At 36.5% G+C, this 13,796-nt stretch overlaps 1 protein-coding gene and 1 long non-coding RNA gene across 2 annotated transcripts; both read right to left on the reverse strand.

Moving 5' to 3' along the window:
• Positions 1 to 7,490: 7,490 nt before the first annotated feature.
• LOC113275913 (putative disease resistance protein RGA3) lies at positions 7,491 to 8,883 on the reverse strand. The gene is made up of 4 exons (XM_026525494.1): positions 8,712 to 8,883; positions 8,285 to 8,620; positions 7,931 to 8,157; positions 7,491 to 7,811 (listed from the first exon to the last, which is right to left on the reverse strand). Exons 1-4 carry the CDS (start codon positions 8,881 to 8,883, stop codon positions 7,491 to 7,493), a joined length of 1,056 nt encoding a protein of 351 aa, XP_026381279.1.
• Positions 8,884 to 12,445: 3,562 nt separating this feature from the next.
• On the reverse strand, positions 12,446 to 12,977 carry LOC113340024. The gene is made up of 3 exons (XR_003355253.1): positions 12,830 to 12,977; positions 12,672 to 12,739; positions 12,446 to 12,562 (listed from the first exon to the last, which is right to left on the reverse strand). It is a non-coding gene; the product is annotated as an uncharacterized LOC113340024 (long non-coding RNA).
• Positions 12,978 to 13,796: the final 819 nt, after the last annotated feature.

The following is a 13,796-nucleotide window of genomic DNA, read 5'->3' on the forward strand; positions in this document are numbered from 1 at the left end:
GTAACACTATAGCAGATAGTGAGATCGCTGCCTGTAGCAAAAAATTTCTTTAAACCATACAATCTTTCAATTTTCAACTCAATTAACGAAGGGAATTATGTTGTTGTAACCTTCGCAAAACCTCGATCGGCTTTCTTCTTCTTCTTGTTCGTTTTCTTGCTGGCCATAGAACTCTACACCAAAAACATCTGACTGTTCTCGTTCTTGTAATTGAAAGAACCCTAAGAAGTGGTAGCTTCCCCAGGGCGACAAACTTTACACAGCAATCGAAATCACCAGTAGATAATTAATTCCACCAAATTCAGAAGACAAAAAGATGACCACTAATCCTCAGTAAAAAGATAAGTTATGGTTGGAAGGCAAATACCATGGGTTCTGGAGATTCGCTGTAATACTGATCTTCAGTAAAAAAAAATGCACTACTCTTACCATCGGCGATATGTAATCCAGCAGAATTTCCTTATTCACCGTGTTTAACTTTCACGATGTGGGATAATTTCACGGGATTAAATTTGGTAACTCGGTAATTAATTTTAATTACTTGTTTACAATGATTACCGAATTTGGGCTAGATTTTTGTGCTACACGGCTCTATACAGGCTTTAACATGAATAGAACCAAAACCGCAAAATCCGATCGACTGATATATATGCCCGTTGATTTGTTCCAAAAAAAAAATCCGCAACCTTGGTTTCCGTTGCCAATTAACCTTACCCAAGAAAAAAATAAAAATAAAAAATAGGTCCATGCATCCCTGCATGCACTACCTGAGTAATTGAGAAGCACCCAAAAGGTGTGGCATGCGCATGACAAGCAATGTCGAACAACTTGATTTCTAACTTTTTTCAATTTTTTTTTGCTTCTAACGAAAATATAAAAAGCCAGCAGTTTTTAAAGAAAAACTTCAAAGTTTTTTGTATCTTTACACAGAAATATAAAAGGCAGCACTTTCATGTTTGATATCGCCAAGAAGGATCTCTAGCTTAAAGAAACTTTAAAATTACAATGGCAAGACTCTTCAATATTTCAATGTTGGTCTTCCTCTTTTTTAATGGAGCAGTGTTAGCAATTGCAAGAGAAGCGCCACTTCCATCAGAAGAACCACTTTCTCCAGCTGATTTGGCAGCACTACCACCGGCGCCAGATCAATGTCAGGTGCGTGTGGATGAGATAGAACAGATGCCAGATTCATGTGGGGAAACATTGGAGAGGCTCATGAGGAGTAACACCTTACCGGTTGCAAAAGATGCAGGCTGTTGTAGGGAGTATATTCAAATAATCACCAAGTTATGCTGGGATGCACTCATGGAATGGCTGGAAGCTCTTCCGCATGAACAAAGACATTCTAGATATTCCATCAACCTTCATCCATGGTCGGAGAACACCTGGAATACATGTCTGAACCTCACAAAATCCGATTAATCTATATCACCGTTGATCTTAATGAAATGCTTAGACATTTCAAAATAAATAAATAAATAAAATCAATCTTTTTTCATAAATAATTCATTCTCTTCAAGTTTATATCACAAAGGATTACAATTCACAAGAAAGGTTCAACAAGGATATACTGACCTTCAGTCATGGGAAGACAATACATGGAACACATGTCTGAAAATCACAATAAAAAATTGATATGGATGAGGAATCGTCACGAGTTTACTTCTTATTGTCAGATCCAGACAACCACTCCTTACCAGACAACAACATGTGAACATGTCATCAGAAAATGTGGATCACAAAATAAATCTGTGACTCACTGGCGATCGGCATTAAATGATGGCCAGTTCTTTATAACAAGCATTAATTAATTGATTCTCGTTAGCCTCACAATAATCAAAGTGATAGGAAGAATCATCACGAGTTTACTTCTTTTTGTTTTACCCCGGAAATATCAGTTTTACTTACTCCGAAGAATCAACTAACTAAATCTGAAGAATCGATAATCTTTTTTATAAAAATTCTTATAATTGGTGGATGGAAGTAGAATCATTATCTTAAATCTGATAATTGGTGGATGGAAGTAGAATCATTATCTTCTTCTTTGCTCACAATGTAAGGTAATAATTCTTCCAGGCAAGTTAGCTTTTCTGCTATAGGCATTCTTACACCATATGCTATTCCGCCCTTAGTGAGTTGCCTCAAGTCCACCCAATGACTGATATCTTTTGGAAACTCATATTCTGTACCAAGCTTCACTATCTTTAATTTACAGAGGTTGCTAGTCAGCGACTCGGGCAATCTTCTTACTCGAGTACATTCCAAATTAAGTGACTTAGTTGTTTTAAAGCTCCAAGGTTAATGGGTAATGCTCTTAAATTCCCGCACCAAGTGGTTTCTAGCCTCTTTAAACTACAGATGAGAGTGATTGAATCGGTTAACTCTGAGATTTGTGTATGTGAAATGTCAAGGAAGGATAAATTTTGAAGAGACTCAATATTTGTGGGTAAGGAACTAATATCCCTGCAACCATTCATATCTAAAGTATGCAAATTGGTCAGCCTTGTAATGGAATCAGGTAAAACTTTGGCATCTGAAGAAAAGAGATTTAGATGTCGCAAGTTAATCAAAGAACAAATTTCGTTGAGAATATTTTGAACGTTTTTGGAATTACGAAGGTTGAGAGTTTGCAGATTGTAGAGTTGATGAATGGACAAGATTAGAATACCTGAGGTCAAGGTACCTTATATGTTTAAACTTAAAACTGGAAGATATAGTATCCAGATATTTAGCTTCAAGCCAATGTATTACATGCAGACGCTTGTTACTATGTGCACTCGGATAAAAAGATCCTTCTTCTTGGAAAAAAATTTTCCTCAGTTTTTCTGCATTGTTTAATATATCTGTTTTCTGTACTTCTTTTTCCATGATTAACTGCGCCCTACGGATCTGAGAAAAATCCTTTTCCATTTCAATTGGTTTGAGAATCATGACTTCATTACTGCCAGAAACACTTAGTGCGAAATCATGTACTAAATCATGCATTTTGAAGTGTCTAATGTCACCGAAGTTATCCTTGATTACTGTTGGTTTTATGACTAAATTGATAAAGAAATTTGAAGTAAATTTGTTGAATGGAGGTGAGGGCTCTTGGCTTCTCTCTACCTCTCTACACAATTCTATTTCATTTGGATTACCTTCCCTTTCTCTCTCTTTCTTTTTATACTAGGCATACATAAGCCTAATACAAAGCATGTGGAGCACTCATGTGTACTCACTAAATTATTACTAATCTTAATTAGCTAAGTAACTTCAAATTTACTATCTACTTCAAGTAATTCTCGAAAATTTTGAAACTTGCCTTTGGGAAGTGCCTTGGTGAATATGTCTGTCAATTGGTTTTTCGTCTTGCAAACACTTGAGTTCTATCTCACCATCTTCAACCGCTTCTCGAGTGAAATGATACTTGAGTTTGATGTGCCTTGCTCTACAATGTGCAACCGAATTTTTGGACATAGCAATTGCCGATTTGTTGTCACAAAAGATTACGGTGCTTTCTTCTTGCTTTTCTTGAATGTCTTCCATGATTCTTCTTAGCCATACAACATGAGATGTAGCTATTGATGCAAAATTGTACTCCGCTTTTGCCATGGATTGAGCTACGGTTTCTTGCTTCTTCGATGCCCGTGTAAATATACATGAACCAAGAGAAAAAGCATACCCCGATGTACTCTTCATGTCATCAATACATCCTCCCAAGTCGCTATCACAATAGCCAACTAATTTGACATCCAAATTTCTTGAATACATTATTCCAAAATTCATTGTTCCTTGTATGTACCTCAACAACCTCTTTGCTGCGCCAAGATATAGATGACTAGGTGAACTCATGAACCTAGAAAGCATACTTGAAGCAAACATGATATCGGGTCTTGTATGTGTAAGATACAACAAGTTTCCAATAAGACCTCTATAGTAAGTCTCATCAACCTTTCTTCCTCCATTATCTTTTTTGAGTTTCTCATTCACCACAAGTAGCATTGATGTGGGGTTACAACCAAGCATACCAAATTTATTCAACACCTTTTAGGCATACTTGCTTTGATAAATGAACACTCCATCTTCACTTTGGTGAACTTCAATACCAAGGAAGTACTTGAGTAAACCCATGTCACTCATCTTATATTTCATCATCATTTCTCTCTTGAATTGTTCAATCATATGAACATCATTTTCCGTAAAGATAAGGTCATCAACATACACGGCAACAATGAGAATAGACGTACCTTTTGTCTTCACATATAGTGTAGGCTCACTCTTGCTTTTGTTGAAGTTTTGCCTTTTGAAGTATCCATGTATCTCACTATACCAAGCTCTTGGTGCTTCCTTGAGTCCATACAAGGATTTCTTCAACTTGTATACTTCGTCTTCTTCTCCTTCGATCACAAAACCTTGTGGTTGTTCTACATAGACCTCTTCATGGAGTTCTCCATTCAAAAATGCTGATTTGACATCAAGTTGATAAAGTAACCAACCTTTTTGGGAAACCATAGCAATCACGACTCTAGTGGTGTCAAGACGAGTAACCGGTGCAAAAGTCTCATTGTAGTCGATGCCGGGTTGTTGTGAATATCCGTTTGCCACCAACCTTGCTTTGTGCCTTTGAACCGATCCATCCGCATTTTACTTGACTTTGTAGATCCACTTCACACCAATAACTTCTTTGTCACTTGGCCTTGCTACTTTCTCCCATGTATTGTTCTCGTCAATGACTAAAACTTTTTCTTCCATTGCTTTTATCCAAACCGGTTATTTTGATGCTTCTTCAAAATTTTCCGGTTCGACCACAAAATAGTTGCATCTTTAATACACTTCACTCAAACTATGCATCTTCTTTGGTGCCGATGGTGGTGATGTTGATGCACTAGTACTTGGAGACATACTTGGAGATGCTCATTGTCTTGTATTTGGAGGTGTTTGAGGTAGTTCTTCCTCATTTTCTTCACCTTCTTCAACTTCATTTATTGCTGAATTTTCTTGCTCTTCATCAACAATAATGGTTCTCTTATCAATTTTACCTTCTTCCCAATTCCATGAAGCTATTTCATCAAACAAGACATCACGTCTTGTGATCATTATGTTGTTCTTCAAGCTAAACAACCTATAACCTTTTGATTGGAGGTTATAGCCAATGAATATACACTTCTCACTTGATTCATCAAGCTTTGTTCTCTTCATCTTTGGAATTTGAGAATAACACACACTACAAAAAACTTTAAGATGCCTTACCGATGGTTTTCTTCCACCCCATGCTTCAATTAGAGTTTTATCCCATAGGCTTTTGTTGTACACCTATTCATCAAGTATACGGCGGTGTAGACGACTTCGGCCCAAAACACTTTAGGCATACCTTTCCCATGAAGCATGGACTTCGCCATCTCCATAATGGTTTGGTTCTTTCTCTCGGAAACACCATTTTGTTGAGGAGTATAACCCACGGTTAGTTGCCTTTATAAGTCTTCATCTTCACAAAAATTATCAAACTCTTATTCTTTGCCTCTATCACTTCTCAAAACTTTGACGTAGTGACCACTTTTCTTTTCAACAAGGCTCTTGAACTTCTTGAAGTGCTAAAATCTTCGGATTTTTGTCTCATGAAGTTCACCCAAGTCATACGACTAAAATCATCAATGAATAAGATAAAGTATCTATTACCTCCATGAATTGGTCCACACACATCGGTATGTACCAAACCAAGAAGTTATTTTACTCTCCATGCTATACCTTTTGGGAATGGTTGGCGATGTTGTTTCCCAAGTGAACAACCTTCACATGCTCCATCCTTGTGGTTGATATGTTGTGGAAGTGCTTGCACCATGTTCTTGTTGGAAAGCACCTTGAGACTATTGAAATTCAAATGCCCAAGTCTTTTATGACATAACCATGTTTCATCAATGGTTTCCATTCTCAATGCAACATTCTTCTCCTTTTCAAATACAATTGGAAAGCTTTTATTCTTCTCCATATTGATACTCTTCATTACTTGTCTCTTGTTCTTGTGTTTCTTGTCATAAATGGTGCAATATCCATCTTCAAAATGAACCGCGTACCCAAGCTCCACAAGTTTCCCAACACTAAGCAAATTTTGTGCCAAATCCGGAACACATAACACATCTCCAATGTATTTTGCTCCATTGATAGTTTGCACGCAAATTGTACCTCTTTCGTTAGCTTGAACCATATTTCCATCCCCCATCTTCACTAGAGATTTATGGATGTATCCATATCAACAAACAATCTCTTCACACTGGACATATGAGTAGTACAACCACTATCACAAACCACACTTTACTCTTGGAAGTTTCTACGACACTTTGACAAGCATAAAACAAGTTTTGTTTTCCTTTTTCTTCTTTCTCTTCCGCTCTACCGGCATGTTCATCTCCTTTGTATCTACAATCCTCCTCCAAATGTCCATACTTCTTGCAATGATGACATTGAGGTTTCCCTTCGTTTTAACAATTCTTCTCCAAATGACCATTCTTCTTGCAAAAATTGCATTTTGGTACTTGTTGAGAATCACCCTTTTGGTAGTTCTTGGAGCTTGCTCCTCCTTTCTTCCATTTCCCCTTTCCTTTGAAGTTAGATGAAGCATCACCCTTGTACTCATTTTTCTTCATTGAGTTGGAAGCATCACCCTTGTACTCAAAGACAATTGGTTTTGAGTTGGAAGCCCACACAATTCTATCATGCTATCAGAGCTAGGCCTGTAGGAGAGATAGAATGAGAGTAGACCCAAAGGGTTGCCCGTCCTCCCGTACAGAGGTCCACGTTGTAGTGGCTTAATCTCCGCTCTACACGTGAAGGGGGAGCATGTTGGAGAAACTATAAAATAGTCCCACATAGCTAATTCCTTAGCCTAGATCTTAATATATAAGGTGTGGAGCCATCCACTCATAACCAATTGGTTTTGAGTTGGAAGCCCACACACTTTTATCAATTACATCGTCAAAGAACGAGCTAGACAACAAACGAAGGAAATAATCATTACCCACATCTTCGAGTGAGTTTTGATTTCCTCGTGTAGATGGATGAAGAAAACCTTGAGCCGTCCACAATTGAATCAGGGTTTCTCTATTAATGATTAATCTTTAGAAAACAAACTGCAGTGTGAGAAACACTTTCTTTTCAAACACTTTCTTTAGGAAACAAATTGCAGTACTAGTACTCCCTCCATCCCACTCCTAAATGACCTATTTATTTTTAGATTTTGTCCCACTACTAAGTAACCTATATCACTAAACAAGGATATATTTCTAAAATTACCCTTTTAATTGATTATAAAAAATATAAGAAATATGCATAATTTGATAGGCATGTTTATACTCGCTACGTAGGTGTTTTAAAATGCTTTACAATGATATGAAGTTTACGAACATCCGTGGTGTATTATACCCTTATTATGCATAAGGGTATAATTGTAAAAAGTGCTTAACGATATTCTTTTCCCTTACTTGTCTTAAAAATTGTGCAAACTTGAACTAGGTCATTTAGGAGCGGGACGGAGGGAGTATAATTTTGTTTGGGTTTTCTGGTGTATTAAAAACGTCATTGTCTCTAATCGCCAACCAATCAGAATCCTTTCTTTTCAAGCGCATTAGATTTCCGAGAAAAATAGCAGCAAGTGGTAAACCAGCACATTTTCTTGCAATCTCCTCTCCTATGTTTGACATAATTAGAGTCTCCACTGCTCCCCCAGGAGAAAAAGCTCTAGTCTTAAGAATAGACCAACATTCTTGTTCGGATAAGGTTGTTAAAGCGCTGAACCAAACAGCGCTGGACAGTGGTCCAAACTGACGTGGACTGCTAATCTAGTTGTTAGATTAACATTCCCATATGATTTAAGAGGTTACCCTAGATAACGTGAACTGCTAGATTAAGAGACCATATGACTTAGCTTTAGATTGCACGGCGGAATTGTGCCCCTAACAATAGACGCAACAGTGTTTTTAAATGTTGTTACTAATATTTTACTCCCTCGAGCACCCCCACTTAAATAACCCTTAAGTTTGTTCCGGTCTTGGGCATTTTCGCTCCACAGATCGTCTAGTACTAACAGATATTTCTTCTCACAAATCTTTTCATGAACTTTCCTTACTAATACATCGATACTAGACACATCACACGTTGCTCCAGTAATGGACTCAGTGAATCTTTCTTAAAACAAGAAAGATATCAAAATCGTCAGAAATACAGACCCACGCTCTTGGCTCAAAGCTTTGCTCAACTGAATGATCTTTGTATACCAATTGCGCGAGAGTTGTTTTCCCTAGTCCTCCCATACCCACTACTGACACAACTGAAATTTTTTCTTGTGGACTAAAATTATCAGATGATGATGATGAAAGGTTGGTCATCAACATCTCGACTATGCAAGATGTATCTTTGTCCCTTCCAACAATTCTAGAATCTCCTATAAAAGAATGTGTCATTCGGTCTAGTTGCTCGAAATTTTCATCATCAACGTTATGTTCCAACTGAAACATAGCGTTGTGCTTGGCAATTTCATCTAACTCTTGATTAATGATTTTGATTCTTTTTGCTATTTTCAAACTAAATTTGACTGTGGATAGGACCATTACCTTATCGGAATTTCCACCTTCTTGGGATTGATGCATAGCTTCATAAGAAATATCATCCAAAAGGTCGTCAACATCATATGCAACGTCTTGGAGCCTTCTGAACCAGATTTGCACGACTTTGTCTTTCACCTGCTTCTTTTTCAGCATCAGATGTGACAGCCGCGATCATCTCCAGAGCATCCTTAAGCTTTTGGAGATCTTTATCTACAGCCCCAGCCTTTCCAATTTTTTTGGCAGCATTAGAAACCAATCGTTTCATGAACCCTGTGGCACCGTTAACAAAGATCTCTTCCAATGCCATAATAACAAGTAAATGAGTTCAAAAAAAGAAATAAAAAAATGAACTGATGGACGAAAGAACAAAGCAAATGAAATATATGATCTTAAGCTTTTGTGTATTGATGATTAAGAGTAAGATTTTGTTTATCAACTGTATCGAGCAAGACCTGCTCAACTAATGAAAGTTGATAAATTATTCAAAATTTAATAATCTAAGTTGAACTTTATTTTAAGTTAATTAATTTGGATCGAAAACACGGCATCGGCCCAACAAATCGCATCCGTTAATTAATTTGAATTTTTTCAATCAGTGATAGCAACCAATTTTGTTATGAATTACTTAGTAGTTATTACCCAGCATATGCATTTTTTTTCCTTTCTAATTTAAAATTCGATAAATAAATAATTTAAAAATGATTTTTAGTGGTTCCTTAGAAGCTATAACCACCGTCCACAAGGCCTAATTATGTCAAACTATGTGCCGACATCATATACCTAATATAATCTTCTTTTACAAAAGACAACAAGATTAGGTCCCAGGTTTTGTTCAGATTTTTATCAAAGGCGCACATGGACCAACTAACTCTCAGGCTAGGACTGTTAAGCACGACCTTGTTACTGATAATCTGTTGACAATTCATAGGTTAAAGATTGTCTGAGACAAGCAATCTAAGGTATAAGTATCACGATGTGGTAATTCTATGGATAGAAGCAAAACCCAAAACTCCTAAAGCAAGGATGGCCGAGAGGAAAACACTAACAGCAAAGAAGAAATCAGTGGGCGTGACAGAATTCCCGATCATACTCGATAAGACTGTCACAGTTTTGGTTAAAAGGCCGAACACAAAATCACGAAGCAAGAAAGAAAAGGAAGAGAAAGAAGAAATATTGGTTATAAACGGGATTGAGCTCGAACGTGGTGCTCTTGTCAAATTTGACGTCTTTATCAATGATGAAGACGAAGTTGGTCCAGAATCAAGTGAATTTGCAGGTAGTTTTACTAATATGCCACATAGCCATGGGAAGAAAGACGAGAAAATTAAGACTTGTTTGAAGTTAGGAATAACTGATCTTCTTGAAGATTTAGATGCTGAAGATGATGATGATGTTTTAGTTACTATAGTACCAAGAGATTCAGGAAGAGGAAAAGGAAAAGATGTTGTTACAATTGAAAGTATCCAGATCGAGTTTGATTAATGAATCGAGATTGATTAATCATAAGATGTTTGGATATTCTCTGTTGATTGCCTAGCTACCTGGCTTGTACGTAGCAGAATTCTTCTAATAAAAGAGGTCTTAAAATAAAATAATAGAAATTTAGTTCTGTTTATTAGCTAAATTATCTTTCGTCGAAGAAGTGTGTTGTTGTAATAAAATTATTAGTCAAGATGTATAAATCCCTTGATCCATGGGTCTATCTTCAACATCTTAAATGTGTTTTTGTGTCTGAAATCAATGAGACGTATATTTCTATGTTTAAGTGTCTAACTATTTAACTAAACATCATCTAGAACTTACTACGAGGTTCAATAAACTACTAAACAGAAGCAATTACTGGGAGTCAGGGACACACAAATGGTGGATAAGGTGCATGAAATTTCTAACAGGATTAAAACAGTATGCCAGATCTGACTGTACTCTAACTTCCACAAACTCACAGATTCATACTAGTTCTCATTCATAGGAAGCCCTTCTCTGTAATTCTTTTAAGAATGACGGGGTTATGGAATTTTTACGCTATAGTATGGACAAAATCAAGTAATCAATTAAATTTCACTAGGCCAATGGGGGCACGCCACATTCATATTTACAGAAATCAAAACTAGACTGAAAGACTTGCCTATTGAAACATCATTCCCTCCAGCTCACATCTGATGCTATCACAACACTTCACCATTGATTGTCCTCGATGAAAAGCCACCGCTATTATTGCATCTCACTCCTTCTAAGGCATGTCTCCATGCACTGAAAACAGTGAGAGGTAATAGCTACACATCTTCACAGTTAAATACCTGCAAGTCATGCAAAAATGAATTCAGAATATAATGCACTTTTTATTGTTGTTAGGCATCGTTGGGTATGTTCAAAGACTTAGCAGTATTGAAGCTGAAGGAACAACCATATGCTACAACAATTTGTTGCAAAAGAGTACAAACACCATGTCCTTGTCACTGGATAATTACTAGAGAATGAAAAAGTTCGTTATTAAGAAAAACTGGGAGGCGACTATCATATGTCTGTCCCATAAACTGTGACTGATGTCTCGAATCAAAAAATTGCCCACATAATGGCAGCTCTATGACTGCTATTCCATCTGAACTACCCCAAGTAAGATTGAACTTAGAATAACCAGATACCCTACTCTAAATGACATTTTACACTAAAAGGGATTTGGTCCATTTGAGTTCTAGTTTACCCATCACCACACAGCCGAGGATATAAACTATTCACAATAACACCATGGCCACACAGCAGATCTTGTGAAGATAATTTATTCATAAAGATGGGTTGACAATTTTTTTAGGGAAACCGTACGCATTATGTAAATAGGGATATAAAATTATGACCTTCTAAAAATAGGTCTCATGTAGAATGCATATATAATGCCCAAGGAAGCATTAGAGAGAAACTGTCCAATAGATATCATGTAAATGATGTCTTATTCTCAATTCACATATGTGTAACAGTTAAAATGAGTATTACTTTCCGCCGATAAAACACTAATAACACATGTGAATAAGAGTAGTATATATGGAGGCCAATCTTAGGCATGACATCCAAGTAGATAGAGCTAGATTTCATTAATGAGCCAAAACAATCCGAATTAGAAGAAGCACAAGGTAAACCATGCTCTGACAACAAAAAGGACTCCTCAACAATCCCTAAATTGTATTTTTCATCTATCTGTAAGAAGTCCAAAGGTTTAAATGAAAGAAGGTATGTGTGCATAGATCCTCCAGCTTAGCTATCTTGGTTTCAGTGATTCAGGGTCTAACTGATTAACCAAGGATCATCAGGAGCTTCTGAGATTCACTAAACTACAAGACAAACAATTACCGAGAGTAAGGGACAAAATGAATGGCGGATAAGGTGCATGGCATCTCCTTCCTAATTGGAGTACATGAATTATAACAACAAAAGTTCAAACAAAATTACCAATTTTACCATTTTCTAGACAATACCAGTGGATATTAGATTCCCGACAACAAAATGAAAAAAGTCAGATATTTGTTAAAACTATTAGCCTTATGAATTTCTACAACAAATAAATGCCCTACACTAGTCTCAACAAAATGAGAAAGTTGAGATTAATAGAATACTCAATTATTTCACAATAATTATACTTCAACACCTAACTATTATATGCAGATTAATAGGAACCCCTTCACTATATTCTTTCAAGATTTACGAGTTATAGGAAGTAATACTATAATGCGGACAAAAGTAAATAATCAATTAAATTTCATTAGGTCGTTGGGTATGTCAAATTCAGATTTACGGACACCTAAAGTGGGCCGAAAGACTTACTTGAAGAGCATCATTTCTTCGAGCTCACATCTGTAGCTATCACAACAGGGATTGTCCCCGATCTGAATTCCATCACCACCACTATTGCATCTCACTCCTCTCCATGCACTGAAGAGACTGCGAGGTATAGCTACACATCTTCTCAGTTAAGTAGCTATCCAATAAACCTGCAGCTGACAGCGAAATGAAATCAGAATAAAATAAAAAATTTATTGTTTTTGAGAATCAACTTTAGCAGTAAGGAAGCAGACAGAACCACCCATGTAGCAATTTGTAGTTTACCTCGTCTTATGATTCTTATCACATCTGAAATGTATGTCTGATTAGAGTTGATGGGCAAATCTGAGTCACTGGATAGTAATAAAAGAAAAAGTTGGACATTAAGATTCGTTAAATATCAAAGAAGCAACAACGTAACAACAATGTAGATGTGAACTTACAAGTACTGATAAATTCATTGCCCGAGTTCATAACATCCTTCTCTCGTTCATATCACAAATTCTGTGTGGTAGGCTAGAAACAACATGAACTTTTTCGTATTTCACCAACATTTTTACTTCTTATGTTTATAGCCAATCCATCAAGAGCCAGTAGCCGAAAAAGTATTAATTAAACTCATAACTTTGAGTTTAGCAACTGAATACAACGAACAGTAACATCTGCAGCCAATATGGTGCGTGTGTGTGTAGCTACTAAAGCAACTAATGCGAACGTAAAATGAAGATACACTGACGAGTAATTAGAAACGAGTATTTCATCATCCATCAGAATAAAAGAGTATGTTACCAACCAACCAGCTAGTAGGGGAAAGCTAAGTTAAAAACACGTCTTCAGTAGGCAACTATCATTTGCATATCCCATAAACTGCAATCAGATGTTTCAAACAAAAAAGTTGTCCACATAATGGCAGCTCGATGACTACTTCATCCAAATTACCGCAAGTAGCGTCAAACTTAAATAACCACATAATACCCTACTCTACTGTATTGACATTTACACTAAAAGGGATTTGGTCCATTTAGATTCTAGTTTCCCCGTTATCACACAGTAACACACTCTATTCACAATGACACCAATCAAACAAAAATTCAACTATAATGAAACAATTGCAGGTTCATAGTAACATCTTCTAAGTTAAATTTCATAAATTAAGCAAACAAAACAAATTTCCACAAACTCGAATCCTTCTTCATTTGTCATCGAAACAAAAACTACAAAATTTTATACCCTCAAAATCACAAAAGAGCTACAATTCTTATCAGAACAAACCCCTAATTTGATCCAAGCTAACAACATTACTTAAAAATCAAAACAAAACACAAAAATGTGAACCTTAAATTGAAATTGAGCCACTCACTAGCTGAAATTGACCTCTCATCAAGTCCCCCATCTAGTACCCTTCTTCTC

This window comes from Papaver somniferum, chromosome 1 (genome assembly GCF_003573695.1).
Source record: "Papaver somniferum cultivar HN1 chromosome 1, ASM357369v1, whole genome shotgun sequence".
Taxonomy (NCBI): Eukaryota; Viridiplantae; Streptophyta; class Magnoliopsida; order Ranunculales; family Papaveraceae; genus Papaver; species Papaver somniferum.

What these genes read in the sequence shown, in the direction of transcription:
- LOC113275913 (XM_026525494.1), bottom strand. Translation starts at nt 8,883, where the DNA reads ATGGCATTGGAAGAGATCTTTGTTAACGGTGCCACAGGGTTCATGAAA. An exon ending in TGATGCTGAAAAAGAAGCAG is followed by an intron (nt 8,621 to 8,711) that starts GTGAAAGACAAA and finishes TTTCTTATGAAG; the next exon opens with CTATGCATCAATCCCAAGAA. An exon ending in AAAACACTGTTGCGTCTATT is followed by an intron (nt 7,812 to 7,930) that starts GTTAGGGGCACA and finishes TCTAACAACTAG; the next exon opens with ATTAGCAGTCCACGTCAGTT.